The sequence below is a fragment of the Chironomus tepperi genome, unplaced genomic scaffold, assembly GCF_022539635.2.
Source record: "Chironomus tepperi strain 1889 unplaced genomic scaffold, CSIRO-AGI_Ctep_v1 contig_445, whole genome shotgun sequence".
Taxonomy (NCBI): domain Eukaryota; kingdom Metazoa; phylum Arthropoda; class Insecta; order Diptera; family Chironomidae; genus Chironomus; species Chironomus tepperi.
The window spans coordinates 8,514,925-8,533,131 of NW_027226567.1; the positions used below are offsets into that span (position 1 = coordinate 8,514,925).

Sequence of the window (18,207 nt, forward strand, 5' to 3'; positions counted from 1 at the left end):
TCGGTTTCAAATTCTAGCCCAAGTTGTTTATAATTTGAATATTTTTACTGCTGTCTACTGCTAACTAAGTTACAGCAATCATAAATTTGAAATAATTTGTCATTCACCAATACAGATGCTAACTCCTTACTCAAAACCAAGATCAAGATCGGAGCATGCATGCAATACATACACATACAGCATACACACACTTACACTCAAATTCAAAACCCTACTCAAAACTATTGAAATTCAACAACATATTGAGTGTTCAATTCAATTTAAGTTCCTACCACTATTCTTAACATACCCGGATTTTTATTAAAAATGTAGACTTATGTAGACATCATCATTGCTCTATGCTGCAAATAACTTTCAAACACATACAAATCTCAAATCAGAAGGGTGTTAAAAAGTACCCAAAAAAAAGCAACAGTTTCATTAAATTGACATCAAAAATTATGAGCATCTCATATTCACAATCACGCTTCATGTCCCCATTACATTCTTACATCCTAAACTCATTCACAACATACGACTTTGTAATCCATAATTACAAACATCAACAAGGCAATTGAATTTTTCAGTCAAAATACAATTTATATAGAACATGCCCAGAACTGAAACGCATTTAGTATCCTTGGGGCGTTTTTCAACTCGGCTTTTTAATGCTGTATGCATACACACACTGAAAAATGATTATCGTTGATTAATCAAATAGAAAATTTGATTAAATATTCAATATTTGCATAAACAATATTTATTTAATTAACAATTTTTATGGCTTTTCTCGTCTTCTTTTCGATTGATATGACGAATGAATGATGATGACGACGCATGGAGTATGAAGGAGGAGTTAGATATTGCTAGGAAGATCATTATCATCATTTATGTATATTTTTCTTTTGAATTATCAATAAACCATATTGTATGTAATGCTTATATGGATGTGTGTATCTTGAAAATGTAAATTCTATACATGCATAATAATCATTTCATGGAAATGAAATTTTTTTTTTGTGCTGAAGAAGTCATAGTCGGATGTGAAGAATAGATAAAACGTAGCAATTGTTGGTTTGTGACTGTATATATGTGGAAGATGGAAAAATTTGTGACAGTTTTCTTATTTTCATCCTTGCTTGTTGTGTTATCACCAAAAGTGGAGAGCAGCTAGAAAATGAATAATTTATAAAGTCACAAGGTAAGACAAAAGCAAAAGGTTTCTCTTGTGTTTCGTTTTTTTTGTGTCTTAAATTTATTTTGATGATCTTTTTTCTGAGAAGGGCAGCTGTTGTTATGGATGCTTTGACTGCGTGTCAGACTGTCCATCTGCTCGTTTATACTTGCTCAATTACTTACATCATTGGCTGAGGCGCACAGAGGCCCATTGCAGTGTTTAGAGCACGTCTCTAGACAGCTCTATTTTTCGATAACTTCTGCCAATACAGGATATTAAGAACTCTGGCGTCCTTTCCTTAGCATTTTTAATTAAATAATCAATTGTATCATTACATTTATAGTTCGTTACTTACAAATTTAGTTCCATGGTCAGACCAAACTCTATCACGAAAAATCCCAGGTTCCCAAAAATTTCAAAAGTCGGGATCAGGATTAAAAATTGTAATTTTTAGATAATTTTTCATTTTAAGTGTCAATTTTTAAAAATTATTTGGAAAATTTTGTAAATTAGAATTAGAATTAGAATGTTTTAAAAATTCCATTTCGTTTTATAATATTTCCACAATTTTATTACCCGGGAAATCAGGAAAATTTCAATCCCGAAAATTTATCGGGACCTGGATTTCGAGAAAGCATAGAATGAACGCCTAAAGCCAAATCTTTGCTTCTGCCAGCTAAGAACATTAATTAATTTGCAATAAGCTCTACCTAAAAAGCATTTCGCAGTAAGTAAACGACCCTTTATACCTAATTGAAATTCGAATGTACAAAATATTGAAAATATGACATCCACAAGCCAGTATACCATTGAATGCCTACCAAGTGAGATACATTCAGGGACAAAAAACTGCAATCCTAAAAATAATATTCGAACCGAGATAAGTGACTAAATTGTTAAAATCAACAATTGTCTTCGTAAGTAAACATTACTAAGGATTAAACAAAGAATCTTAGGTTCAAAGGTCAACGCTCTACCACATAAGCCTCTGATGTTATTCATTATCATTAGTTCGTCATTATTGTAAGTCAGGTAGTTTATGATTCTCTCATTTTTTGTGAGTCACTTAGTTTATGAGTAAGTCGGTTTATGAGTCAATCGGCTTATGAGTCAGTCTGACTACTATCTTTAGAGTCTGTTATCTAGGCTATATTGGATATCAAACCCACTCATACTCTGTTTGGACACAGTTTTCCAATATACTCGAGTTCTTCAAGACCAAAATTCACAAAATTATTGCGTCACATTCCAAAAAATTCAAACTTCTTTCCCTCTCTCCTTCCAAAAATCTCAAACCACGCCCCTGACTCTGTTTACATCTAATAGACTAGCTTGTCTGCCTACTAGTTAACTTGTAAATTGAGAAATAATATTCAATCTAATTTATAATTTAATATTCATCCTTAATTAGTCTGTAGTTAACTTTAAGTTAGGTAGTTGATAGTCGTGGCTACTGGGACACATAATCAGCATTTTAATGAGAGTGATTTCTACCTGCCATGCTCTAACGAGATAGTCCACTAGTATTCATATGACTTCATAGCCATAAAATGCTTAATTTACCCCTAATCTTATTGGACTTTATAACTTGATTCATTCTCATGTTCTAATGTTTGTTGCCTTGAGAATTTGCAATGGATTAACGTCAAACCATATGTGCGTGTGTATGTGTGTATGTATGACTAAACTACTGACTACATCAGTATATAATCGACTTTTGGAATCCCTATGATGATGCAATGGTAAATATTTAATGAGGATTGGGAAACATGCTGATAAAAAATTTTTTTTTTCCTTCTTTTTATTCAACAACTGTTTAACATATGGTTGACATAACATAGAAGCAGTTCAAAGGCCAAATAAGAGAAATCGTGAACGGTACAAATGTTATTTTTGTGCATCATACTCACCACAGTGTGTAAACTTTTGTTGATGTTTGGTGACTTAGTTGGCGTTATTCAATTAAAAAAATGCTCATTTCTAGTACCTGAATATATCATAAATGACATCACATTAGTTTGCGACAAATGTAATTACAACAAAAACAATTCACCACATATACAAAAACATAAATCAACAAAAAAATAAAGCAATAAGTAAAAGTGTGTTACAAAATTCACAATTGAGTCCCCTGTGTAAGGTTTTAAGAATTTTCACCAACAATTTTATTTTTTCTGTCAATAATATTTTTCATATAAATCGACATCTACCTTACTAAAAATAGTGTTTAGCAATTAGAAAAGTGGAAATAATAGTGTTATTGATGAAGTGCCGCTGAAAGTTTAATTATAAAATCAAGAAAAATCGATAAAAATAAAGCAAAAAAAAAAAAATAAATTGAGGACAAATATTTTTCACTTTTTTTTTCTCTTTCTTAAAACAGAAAAGAAAAAAAAAATATCAAAAAATTTAATGAAAATTTTCACAAAAAATTATCGAAATGAGACACTTTATAACAAGCTAATGCATAAGTTGTCATTGATTGTAGAAAGTTTTTGAGAATTGAGCTCAAAAAGTAGGATTTTGATAGATTTTAGGTAGATTTTAATTGATAAGTATATAAAAAAAAAAATTTCTCCTACATGTCCTTTGTCTCTCTCCACATACATACATACAGACTGGTTGGATGAACCATTTTTTATTCTCACCTCAGTGATGAAATCAAATAAAAAATTTTTTTTTCTTTCACTTTCTTTTGCTACTTAAAGAGATTTTTTATTTTATATGAACATTTCTTCTTTTTTTTTCTATTCTCTTTGTGTGTTGTGTGTCCTCCTTTATGCCATCAAAATTTAGTTAAAACGTGTAATGAACAACGATCAGCCACCAAATAATCAAATCAACCAAGACGGTGGCGTTTGGAATAATGAACAAGAAAATGATCGATTGAGCTTTGAGGATTCTGATAGATTTTCAGAAGGATCGTTATGCTCTTGGAGCTCAGAGCAGGAATCTCTGTGCAACAATTGGCGTGGTTGGAAGAAGCCAAATCTTAATATAACAAATTCATTTGGTATAAGTTTACCAAGACGAAATCCAGATGATGTTATATCACTTACGGAGCTAGCAGCGCGTTGTGTCGCATCATATATACCATTTGAATTAGTTGAACATGTATTTCCACCCGTTCCTGAACAACTTCAATTAAGAATTGCATTTTGGAGTTTTCCGGATAATGAGGAAGATATTAGATTGTATAGTTGCTTAGCAAATAGTTCAGCCGATGAATTTCATCGTGGTGAACAATTATTTAAAAATAAATGTGTTAAAGACCCCCTGCAAATTGGATTTCATTTATCGGCTACCGTAATATTACAGCAGCCAAAAAATCAGTATAATGTTGCAGTCACATTCGATAGACGACGAATCTCGTCATGTAATTGCACATGCACATCGTCAGCATATTGGTGCTCTCATGTTGTCGCTGTTTGTTTATTCAGAATTCATTGCGTAAGTCTTATTTTTTCATTATTTTTAAACTTTAAACAAATTGTCTTTTTTTTTTTGGTTCCTTGACTATATTTTTTTAGCCAACAAAAGTAAGTTTAAGAGCACCAGTATCAGAGTCATTGACACGATTACAACGCGATCAATTACAAAAATTTGCACAGTACTTGATAAGTGAATTACCACAACAGATACTCCCGACAGCACAACGTTTACTCGATGAATTACTCAGTGCTCAACCGACAACAATTAATACAGTATGTGGAGCACCAGATCCAACAGCTGGAGCGTCAATTAATGATCAAACAAATTGGTATTTGGATGAAAAGACACTCCATGATAATATTGCCAAAATTCTCATAAAATTCTGCATGCCAACACCTATGGTATTTAGTGATGTAAATTATTTAACAAATTCAGCACCGCCAGCTGCTGCTGAATGGAGCTCATTATTAAGACCATTAAGGGGTCGAGAGCCCGAAGGCATGTGGAATTTATTATCAATTGTACGTGAAATGTATAGACGATGCGATCGTAATGCAATACGTTTATTGGAAATTATCACGGATGAGTGTATGGCAGTTGATCAAATTTTGGTATGGTGGTTCAATATTAAACTCACATTGTTGATTGGCTATGGAAGTCATAGTGGTGGAAAACATAATAATGCTCATAATAATTCTAACTCTATGCAACATGCTTGTGCATCATTATGCGATGAGATTGTTGTATTATGGAGATTAGCAGCACTTAATCCAGGACTTGCACCAGACGAACGAGATTTATTGCACGCTCAATTTACAACATGGCACTTAAAAATACTCGATAGAGTCACAAAATGTACCGTCGCGTCATCATCACATAACAGTCGACAGCAACAAAATATGAGAAATGATACAGAATTATTTACAGGATTTAAGCCTGCAATTGAAGCATGCTATTTAGATTGGGAAGACTATCCAATTCCTGGTGTCACTCATACACAGGATACAAATCCAATGTATCATTGTCCATTTGCATGCTTCAAATCAGAATCGAAAAATGATGGAGTATCAAATGGCATAACAGTACATTCAAGTCAAGCGATCTTACAGAATAATGTAAAGCAGTTTCACTCACAAGCCCATCATCATCATCACCATCATCATCATCATCCGCACATGTCAAATCAACCAGGTCCATCAACCACTGGTCAAAAGAATAATCGTCATCGGAGTTATGCATCAAGCAGTCAAAATAGTCAAAGTAGTAGTGACAGTGTCAACAACATTGACTTAAATCCCGTCAATTTATCGGCAAATGACTCAAAACGTAATGAAGATTTTGGTGGTAATCGATCAAGTGTATCGAGTGAAGGTTTTTGTGAAAATGAGGATGAAATTGATGATACACAAAATTCATCAAAATTATCAACATCACGTAAGTCACAGAATGCAGACGAGTCATTGGATAATAGCTCGTTACTCGACGACTCAATGACATTACAAAATGATCCGACAATTAATGAATATGTTAAGAATGAGAAGGAAAATGTAAATAATGGAAATGACTTAACTTCACCATCCTCATCAAATTCATTGTCATCAACATCATCATTGTCCATATTATCACAAAAACAACAGCAACAGCAACAACAGCAACAACATATGATGAGTAAAACAAATAATAACGGTAATAATGAGTATCAAGAACCGACGCCATCAACAAATTACGAGAATGTCAATCTACGACGAGAGAACTCAAGACGATCATCAAAAGATGACTCAACAAGTTCAGATAGTCAAATGAATGAAGACTATACATCGATGTCAAATGTTGAACAGACCAACAACAGTAATAATCATGTCAATGTCACAAATAATGTACACAGTAACAACCACAAAGAGATTGAATATCATAATGAAATACGAGAACAAAGTCATAATGAAGGAGCAGCAATGCCATCAAATGCTGAATATTTTCAGAAACAAATTCAAAATGTCTTTGCTGCACAGTTACAGACACCATCGCAGCCACCCACACAAGAGAAAATGCAAATGTTTTCAAATCTTAAACCCACGGAGGATGCATGGGATATACTGTTCGCACGAGCTGAAGGATTACATGCTCATGGACATGGTAGAGAAGCGTGTATCCTTGCTGTACGTTTGGCTGAACAGATGTTGGCACATCCACCAAATTTAATGATTGAAGTACCACCGCCACCGAAAAGGAAAGGCAAAAAGCATATTAATCCATTGTCACATCAAGTTAGTGTATTGGCATCAGCTACACTCTCGAAATGTGCTTTCCTTTGTACTGTTCTTGCTGAAAATTCAGAACATTATCACATTGCATTCCGCGTATGCTTATTTGGTCTAGAAATGCCACGTCCACCAGCCAGTACAAAACCATTGGAAGTAAAATTAGCAAATCAAGAATCAGATTTATTAGCATTACTTAAAAAGATTCCATTAAATGCAATGGAACTAAAGATCATACGTGACAGAGCTGAGGCTTTAAGAGATGGAACCTTAAAGTCACGAGGTGAAGCTCTTCTACCGATTATGTTAGCTAGCTTTATATTTGAAGCACTCGTTATGCCAAGTGTTACAGGCAAAGAGAATCGTATGAAGGCATTATGTGCCTCATATCGTTATCCAACGGATGAGAATTTAGGATTTGAAGCAGCTGTTGCTGCATTAGGATTAAAAGCAAATGTTTCCGAGGCAGAACATCCATTATTGTGTGAAGGAACAAGACGACAACGCGGTGATTTAGCACTAACACTCTTATCATATTATCGCGATGAACCGCGTAAAATATGCCGTATTATGGAGAAATTATTGGATCGTGAGATACATTCATTGATAAAGACACCGCTGTTACCGTCGTACTACTCAAATAATCCACCGACAAGAAGTCAATCATCACAAATGCGACTTGATGCTGAGGTTGAACAGCAATATGCTGGAAATGAGTTATTGAATGAATTTAATGGAAATTCACGTCCACAAAGTAGTACAAGTGCTGAATTAGAAAATGGAATGTCAGCAATGAGTCTTAATCCGATTCCCGGAACATCAGCAATTCAACCAGCAGCAAGCAGTACACCACCACAAATTATGTCAAATAATATAACTGGAACGATATCAAGGACGAAGGATTTACGCTATAAAGGAAAACGAGCATATCCATCGATTCCAAATCAACCATCAGAAGCAAGTGCCCACTTTATGTTTGAACTTGCTAAGAATGTACTTACAAAAGGTGGTGGAACAAGTTCAACGTCACTTTTTACACAAGCAAATGCCACAAATAATTCACATGATCCACATCGTGCACTCCATATGTGTGCATTTCAAATTGGCTTATATGCATTGGGTCTTCATAATTGTGTGAGTCCAAATTGGTTATCGAGAACATATTCATCACATGTATCATGGATAATGGGTCAGGCAATGGAAATTGGAGCACCAGCTATATCATTTTTAATTGATACATGGGAAGGACATTTAACACCGCCAGAAGCAGCTGCTATGGCTGATAGGGCATCGTCAAGAGGATGGGACGGTAATATGGTATATCCAGCAGCAGAGCTTGCACTGTCTGTATTACCACATGCCGCAGCATTAAATCCAAATGAAATACAACGTGCGATTTTACAATGCAAAGAACAGAGTGACCAAATGCTTGAACGTGCATGTATAACGGTCGAAAAAGCTGCAAAAGGCGGTGGTGTATATCCGGAAGTTCTTTTTCAAGTTGCAAAATACTGGTATGAACTGTATTTGCGAAATACACCCGGAGGTGAATTGGAACCAGAAGAACAGCATGATTACTTTAATGTTAATTTAATGTCATTGGTCGAAAGTTCAAATGAATTACAGCAACAACAGCCAGCAGCTCCTCCACCTGGTCCACAAGCAAATCCCCAACAACCTTATCCACCACCACAAATTCCACTTCCACAAATGGGAATGCCAACCTATCCTTATGCTCCCTATCCATGCCAACAAATGTATCCAAATATACCCTATCATGCTCCAAATCAGATGCAAATGTACATATCACCATCACAATTCTCTTATCCACCACCACCACCACATGCAAATAATCCAGCTGCACCATATGGTCAGCCACAAATCCCACCACAATTTCAAATGGCACATCAGCCACCATCACAGAGCTATCAACCGATGCCAAATCCACCCCAACAATTTCCACAAATGCCAGTTCAAGTAAATGTTCCGCCTGGTGCGAATCCAACAGCTGGTCCAGCTCCAATGCAATATTTTGGTAATCCACCGCCACCGGTTGCAATGCAACAACCTGGTGGACCAAATATGGTACGTCCACCACAAATGATTGTTTATCCACCATCTGCAGCAAGTGGCTCATCAATTAATGTCCGACATCGTCATCAATTTAGTCCAACACAATTGCGATATTTACTACAAGCATATAATGTTGGAATGTTGGCATTAGAAACACTTGCAAGACGTGTTCATGACGATCGCCCACAACAAAAATATGCAAGAAATCCACCATATGGTGATGATGTTAAATGGTTATTAAGAATATCGAAGCGTCTTGGTACACAATATTTACATCAATTCTGTGTATGTGCTGTTAACTCAATCGTCAGTCCATTCATACTACATGAGGTCGCTATCGAGTCAGCACATTATCTGGCCAGAAGTAACTCTAATAATTCTGCATTGGTTATGCAACATTTGCGATCAACTCTTTTGCCACTCGTACAGAAGTGTCAGCAAATGTAAGTCTATATACTATTTGATATTTCCATTCACTTTATGCATTAACATGTATTTATTATACAGGTACATTCAATGCATTCACACAAAATTGTATCACTTAACGGTTGCTGATTATGAAGAGTTCACAAATACAATTTTATCGGCACGTGCTGCATTTCAAATTACACCGGAAGGACATAATCAATTTAAAGATTGGATTCAGTCGATTAGAAGGTATGTTATTGAATGATTGGGGTATGTATGGAGGTTGAGCTAGTTGCTTGACATTTTGGCCACATCACTTGATGTGCTTACAATACTTATAGGGATTATTGGTTAGTGATGTATCCATGGAATGGATTCAAGTAGCTTGCTGCTGGAAAGATCACTGGATGTGCTCAATTTACTTTGGGATTATTGATTTGGGATGTATCGATGGAATGGGGTCAAGCAGCTGGTAGCTGATAATATCACTGGATGTGCTTACAATACTTTGGTATTATGGGTTAGGGATATATCCATGGGATGGAGTCAAACAGCTAGTTGCTTGACATTCTAGATATATCACTGGATGGATGCTGGGTTTTAATCCCAGAAAATATAATCCCAGATACAAAATTAATACACAACCAAAATATAAGTCCAGAACATAATGCCAGGAGTAATTGTATGTGGCATTATAATCTGCACGTGTAGTTCATAAGGCCACATACATTTACTCCTGGACTTATGTTTGTTCAGTGCAATTATAAGTCCAGGTACAATTACTCCTGGCATTATGTTCTGGACTCATATTTTGAAGTGACGTCTGGGATTATAATTTCTGGGATTAAAACCTAGCACCCACTGGATGTGCTTGCAATACCTTAGGGTTATAGGTTGGGGATATAACCATGGGATGGACTCGAGCAGTCAGCTGCTTGAAATTTTGGACACATCATTGGATGTGCTTATTTTACTTTCGGATTATGAGTTGTGGATGTATCCATGGGATGGGGTCAAGCATCTTGTTGCTGGACATATCACGGGAATGGCTGGCAATACTTTAGGATTATGGATTGTAAATGCATCCATGCGATGTTGTCAAGCAGATATGAGCTGGGCACATCACTGAATGTGATTACTTTACTTAACCATTATGAGTTCGGGATGTATTCAAGGGATGGGATCAAACAGCCAGGTGCTTAATATTCTGACCGATTCAATGGATGTGCCCACAATACTTTGTGTATTTTCAATGATACTCGCTTATTCAGGAAGCAATCAGACATAAAACTTGTAACTAATCCCAAACTTCCTTAATCGTCTCCCGCATATCTAGGTCAAAATCATGCAAGAAAGAGCTTTGGACTCAGATAAATGCTGCAATGCAAAATCAAACGAAATGACAGCGGTTCGATACAATTAGTGGAAATTCAGAAAAACCAATTCAACAAAATGGACAGCCATCACATTATTATTCATCAGCGGCAACTTCATCAGCTATTTTTCCCACTTTACAGTCATCAAGCATGCAACTTGTCGTCGACTATTCAAATTTGTCGGCCTGCATACCATCGTCAAAATTTAATCAAGAAGATAAATGAATGTTCTTTCCTTATTTTTTTGGAGCGTATTCCTTTTTACCGACACGCAATAAGGCATAAGAATTGCATAAATAAGTAACGAAACATTAATGATGAAAAAAAAAAAAACAGAAAAATTGTAAGTTTCATTGTATGAAATAATGTAATTTCTCGTGACTGTCATGATAGATATCCATATCCATCATTAAATCGACGGTTTAGACTGGACAAAAAGCACATAAATTTTAATTCAAAAATCTTTTTTTTTTGGTGTTTAATAATTTTAATTTACATCTCAATTCCATTCTTAATTTTACAATTAAAAGGAAGTGATTTTTCATATTTTTTTTAAATGAGCGAGAATTTTGCATTAAAAAAATTGATTGGAAATGAGCAATTCTTCTTTAGATTACTTGGAAGGACTTTAACTTCTGAGGCGAACCTACGCTCAAAAGGAATGATTGTTGTTGCTCAATCAATTTTTTTGTTGTGCATGAAAATTTTTCGTTCAATTTTTTGATCGGCAAAAAAAAATTTAATTTTAAAAAATATGATTAAATGTTCTCTACATTACAAAATAGACATAGAATATTTTCTATCATATCGTTGCGTCAGTGACATGAAAATGAATTAAAACTGAAGATGAGCATCGAACAGACAATCTTAACAGGCAAAGAGAATGCTTTCATATTACAGAAAGGTCATTATGGTACCTGAAAGTACAGTCTTATTGCCTGTTATGACAAGGAGGAGCATACTCATGTGCCCAAGTGAGCAAAAACTAGTTAAAGGCAAGTTAGTGACTAGCAATTGACTATTCTAACAGTTTTAAGCCCACACCGGAATTATCCTCAATTATTTTGATTCAGGATAGTCACATTTGGGTAAATACCCTCATTGTCTGTTAGGAATCATTTGCCTGAATAGCATAAACCACTTAATCAATCAATAATGCAGCCTCAGGCCGGAGTGACTCTGTCTTGTTACCAAATTTGGTTTAAATACCAGAATCACGCTGGTCTGGTGTTGAAATTGGATGGATTAATCGACATTTACTATTTGGGTTATGGATTCTTGAGGTATTTGTTCTGATGAGTCATTTTGACGACTTGATGTCGAGTATCTTGAGTAGTTCTTAAGATGCTGGCTTGTAAAAGCAGGACATAAAGTGACATAAGTTCAAGAATCTTAAATGCTCATCTGTGATTCATTTTTTGACTATTTCAACATCTTGCCCTAAGAGGCAGTGAGCATAATCAATTAAATGAGCCTGCTTATGAGTATACTCAATAAATGCAATTGAGTATAGTAATCTTAGTGCAAAGCTCGAAGTCGTTTCGAATATTATATGGAGCAGAGTTGGCAGGGTTTTGGAGTCCGGACTTTCAAAGTCCGAGCTTTGAAAGCCTGGACTACACTTTGGAGTCCTGCCAACTCTGATATGGAGTCTAGTCGACTTTAGTGGACTTTTCCATACAAAATTGGAATCAACTTTAAGCACTGAACTAATTAAGCACACTCATGAGGATGCTCAGTGTCTGTTCGGGCAATTGATGTTAATTTTCCCCAAAACTCTCAATTATTGTTGAGAACTCAAACATCCAAGAAGCTTTTCATACAATTTCTAGTAAAAATTTACCCCCTTTTGTTCTTTAAAATCAAACTTTAGTTCAATTTTTTTTTTATATTTTCTAATTATAAAATGTATTTATCATATTAATTAGATTATTATACATAGTAAGGGATTTTTTCTTCTATCTAATTTTACTAAGAAATGGAATGAAAAAAAAAATAACAAAAAAATCATCAAAAAAGAAGTAAATTTCCATTTGTTTTAGTGTCGTATTTTTACAAGATGAGTAAATGATGAGAGTGGTAATTAACATATAAAAAAAAAAGCAGAAAAAGATGAATTATATTAGATGTAGAGTGTACTTGTAAGCTATTAGAATTTTAATAACAAAAAAAGAAACAAAAAAAAATTTCTTCTTTAACTTCAAACTGGAACTAAAAAGACAAAGAGTCCTATTTTCAAATCTTAAACAGTAACAAAAGATCCAGCACGTCCCCCAAAATAATTCTCTCTCTTTTTTTTGTTCACTTTACTTGTATATTTATTATTATACATGACACAGCACCGGCTTTAACCGCCTACAATTAATAAAGCAATTTTTTTCAATTTAAAATCTTTGAAAAGAGCATAAAAAAAAACATAAAATAATAATAATGAAAACTATGAAAATTTAAAAAAAAAAAAAAAAAATCTAGACAAGAAGCAATTCAACTCAAGAAGAAAAACCAGAAAAAAATCTGAAATTCTCCGTTACTTTTGTTTCTTTAGTTCTGCTCTTTAGCATTTCCATAAGTCAACAACACATGATGTAAATAATATATAAAAATGAAGAACTTTCTTCTTTTAAACTTAAACAAAAAAAAAATCTCACACATCTACAGACATACTTAAATATTGACATGGATGGTTGATATCGGATGGTATAAGCTTTGTGGTAAAGACTTAATGGCCATGAAAGAGTGAATTTTGCGAAATATTCTGAAGATTAAATGTTGATGAATTAAGCAGAGCTTGAAGTCTACTCGCAAGTCGTTTAGAATTGTCGACAAAAGTCGACTTGACACGAAATATATTCAAGCTCTGTAATTGAGAATCTATTGACTAGATGTAACCTTTTGAGATCAGAATTGATCTATTGCTAAGATGGCACTTATATCCATCAATCCCTAAAAACACATCATATTCACAAGTGCATCGCTTTGTCGCCGTGTTCACGACACGATGAACAATTATTTTATATACGAACCCAAAAAATGCGGTTCACGGAATTGTGCCACTTGAGAATATTTTTGCCAGACTGTTAACACTTACTTCAATTAATAAACAATTAATTTAATCCAAACTATTCAAGTTTGAAGTTTCAAGTGGCATTCAATTCAATTTTTAATGACATTATTATTTGTAGCTTTAAATTCCAAAATTGACATTTCCATGCAACACTCTAAATTAGAACAGAGTTGCAAAACAGGGATCTGTGACAGACAGAAATGGTACAAATTCTTGGTAATTTTTTTTTTGGTTTTTCTGACAGAAACATACAAGTTATCAAGAAATTGTTCGGTTTTTACCTTTCTGAGGTGCCTATTTTGGAACTCTAGATTAGAACTCAAATTGACTTGAGTCAAAGCTTTAGGTTCAATTTCTATTATCCTCATGTTATCCGTACTATTTAATTAATTTCTTATATGCATGGTTATGTCATTAGTTTATCACTTGTCATTTCTGTATCATTTCTTGATGCAATTTGAAACAAATTTTGAAGAGAAAATTTTAAAAAGGCCTGAAATTGCCCTTAAATGCAAGATTAATGCCGAATGAAAAGAAGCATTTCTCTTACGAGTTCCAACAAAGAAAAGAAATTGAATTTAAGTCTAATTAATTAAAAAAAAAATAAACATTAGCTGTTCAGACCTGAAGGTCCATAGCTGCGCGTTCATATGCGTTTCTACTTTAATTTATTAAGACTTCTTTATAAAATTGTTAAAAAATAAGAAATAAATCCAATGATTTGTTCCAAGCGGGATTCAACCTTGTAGTCCTCGATTCTCAGAGGTAGACTTCCTTGTAGACTTCTGCTATATCTTCGAGAATTCAATAAAAAAGATGTTTTGCGAGATTCTCTTTCGAACAGGCAAAGATCATGCTTTTGAGAGCTAGATATACTTGATGAGCATGCTCGTGAGTCTTACTCTCAGTGTACTCTGCACTTGAGAGCAAACTCGTTACCTACTAAGGTCTGAATTGTATTCAAATCTTATCAAATCCCGATTGGCACATTTTGGCGAAAACAACCGAATTTGCCAACTGGCAGCTACTTGACTTTAAGTATACTACCACCTCGTCGCCGTGGTGGCAACATTTCAATATGTGCCGATCGGGAATAATATTAGTCATTAAGTCCATATCACAAGTCTCACATCCAGATACAATACCATAAAAACACAACACACAGACAAAGACAACATGAAATGAAATGAGAAAGAAAAACACCCACGAAGGTCTTCAAACTCCCTTTTTTAGTCTTCTTCTTCTTGTGCTTAGTTATAGTGACTAACAACTCTCTCAATTGTTCATAATAAATAGTTTTGGTTTTTTCATAAGAAAAAGAGAGATAACTAATGGTTGTTCACATCTATTAATAAGATGAATTACATATAATCTAATGTTGCACAATGAATAATCTTAGCTGATTATTAATTCTCATATTTCTTAAACATTTTTTCATTTTATTTTGTTTACAACGAAAAAAACAAGCAAAATTTGTAAAGCACAATTTGAGAAAGAAAATTGGACATTTCCGGTGTGCCGACTCAAACCCGACCATTTTTGTGTTTTCCTCAATAATAAAAGAAATGAAAACTTACACATGATGTACATACTAATGAACTCTTTCTCTTTTTTTTTTAATTTTTGGAATCTGCTATAATAATTATTTATTGACATTAAAAAAGAAAAAAAAAAAAACAAGTGAATTAAACGTAAATTGAATATTAATAAAATTTAAATTCAAAATCACTATATTTATACAACACAGACACACATACATACATACAATTCTATTTTATAAAAGATGGTATGAACTTAAAAATTATATTTACATTCAAGAAAAAAAAAATTATAAATGATAAAGAATTTTAGTGTATAATGAAGAATATAAAAATGATAAAAAAAAGGATGAAAAAAAAAAAAATGAAAATCTTTTTGGATAAAAATTTTTTTCTAGGATAGGAATTTTTTTGTCTCTAACCTCCTGGCAGAGTTTACATTTCCACAGTGCTTTTAAGAATAAAAAAACTTTTTGCATAGCTATTGCTCTGATGTTATTTGAAGAATTAATAAAAATAGTAATGATGTTCATTTTTCACATTAAGATTGTAATAGACTATTATTAACCTTTTTTGTGAAAACTTTAAATTGATGGGAAATGAAAGAATTGAAAGAATTTTGGATTTGCTTGAAATTCTCTTGAACAGATGATGAGCATGTTCATGAGTTTGCTTACAAGATTGAGCATGCTCAATTTCATTGATTGAGTAGACTCATGAGATCGCTCATTTAGGTGAGTATGCTCATTGTCGGTAAGGGTTCAAGGTGTTTTTGATATGAATTGACTCGAGGGATACAGTTGAATCTTGTAGCTTGAGCTCAAAAATTGGTCGATTTATCTCAGATTCAAAAATGAAGTACTCGAATGTCAAGAGTCAGACTTTATCGTGAAAATCATAAAATATTGAATTTTTGTGGTTAAATTATCCAAAAATTTTTAAATTTTGTGGTTAAAAAATCATAAAAATTGAAAATTTGAAAATCATAAAATTTTGACAGTTACGGTTTTTGACCTCCAACTAAAAATTTGAGATTTTTTGGACATCTTTTATAGAATTCTCAAAATTTGTTGGAATCAAAATTCGTAATTATTTCAATTTTTAATGATTTTAATGTAAATGTTCATTTCACGTCTTGCCTTAAAAATATCAAAAATATAAAAACTTAATACAAGTGCTGTCCATTTTAGAAGATCAACCTTATAGTAGAGCTCTGAGCAATATCGGCTCAGATTTGCTATGGAGAAGTCCATTCAAATTGACTCAACTCCTTATAAAATTAGAGTCAACCCCGAACTCTACTTTCTACATACAAATGTCCTCAATTTTGCAAAACTTAATTAAAGCAAACCAAAATTCTTCAATAAAAATTGTACATTACATGCTTTGTAATTGAATGTTTACTACACTCAGACATAGTTTGGTTTGCAATCAAGCAATAAGAATGAATACCATCCAAGAATTCTGAATCAATCTTATTGCTTTGTTGACAACAATTTGGATGAGTTGTAATGAAATTTGATTATTTGAGTTTTGAAGGGTTTATGATGAAAATTTGAGATTTAACTTTATTTGAAGAATGATAAATTTATAATTCTAAATTATTATAAATTTTCAATTCATATTCAGTAACCATGATCTCTTGAATTAGCAAGACTTAGATTAATAAAAACAGATAATTTAAGCTTCGATCTCTTTTTGGTTTGAATATGAAAATTTGTGAATTTTATCAATTTTATCATCATCAACATAGAAAATCTAATCTACATTGAGTCTTAATTTGGGCTTTTAGAAGCTTGCGACTGTTTCAATTGTAAGCTTTCCTAATCAACAAAGTGAATTAGAGCTTAGTTCAATCCTATACCTAAATTCTTATGGATTAGGGCTCAATATAGAAATTCTACGACTTCGAATTCTGCAATCTTTTGAAAAGAGAGTTAGGTCTAATTTTGGATTTTGTGTTGGAAAATTAAGTCAAGTCGATTCGACTTTTTATAAAATTCGAGTTCATTTTGAACTCTGATTAGTAATTTAAGAATGTTTTTGAAAAACAAAACGTCATTTTGAAACTCAGAACAAATTTTCAATTTTTCTGAATTTACTTTACATTTTGAATCTTAAGCAATGTCTAGCAAACTTTAAAGAGCTTGTAAACATTACTTACAAATCTTCTTAAATCAGAAGTACATTCATTATCGAAGCACTTCAAATGCAAGCACATTCTCAAGTTTAACAAGCTTCAATTACAGCCACTTGAGAATAATTTTCTCAATTTTCATCATAAACCTCAAAACTAAAGCTTCTCAAGCAAAATTTAAGTTCAAATTTAAAAAAATCAACAAAATTTTCAGTTTTCAAATTTTATTATTTATGTTTTGCTCCCCTTGTAGACTTTTTATCCAATATTATACATTATTATATTATTGGAATATAAATATATATTAAATATATTATACATATAAATAAATATAAAGTAAAGTAATGAAAATTATTACAGAGAAAAAAAAAGAAGAAAAAAAAATATTTTGAGGAAAAACATTAAAATTTAAGAGTAAGAGAGAAAAAATTTTAAAAAATAAGAAAAGAAGAAAAATATTTCACATACACACATAAAAGATATACTTACGACCGGAGTGGAATGGGGTGTGATGCAGGTGAATTGTGGATGTCAAAATCTGAAGATATTTATTTTGAATTTCAAATATTTCTAAACATTTTTTGAAAATTTAGAATTTCTATATTTAAAATTTTACATTTTTTGACTTTTTTTTAAACTTTTTTAATTTGATTTCATTGTTTTTCTTATTTGAAATCTTATCAAAATTTTTGTTTCAACTTTTTAAAATTTTAATCTTTTTTTATTTTCTAAATTTCTTTTATTTAAGAAATTAAAATTTCATTT

General features: G+C 32.8%; 1 protein-coding gene across 1 annotated transcript; it reads left to right on the forward strand.

The window, feature by feature from the left end:
• Positions 1 to 3,308: 3,308 nt before the first annotated feature.
• Positions 3,309 to 18,003, forward strand: Dora (zinc finger SWIM domain-containing dorado). Its single transcript, XM_070649977.1, has 5 exons — positions 3,309 to 3,693; positions 3,953 to 4,606; positions 4,687 to 9,362; positions 9,427 to 9,576; positions 10,664 to 18,003. Exons 2-5 carry the CDS (start codon positions 3,965 to 3,967, stop codon positions 10,728 to 10,730), a joined length of 5,535 nt encoding a protein of 1,844 aa, XP_070506078.1. The 5' UTR covers positions 3,309 to 3,693; positions 3,953 to 3,964; the 3' UTR covers positions 10,731 to 18,003.
• The last annotated feature ends 204 nt before the right edge of the window (positions 18,004 to 18,207 follow it).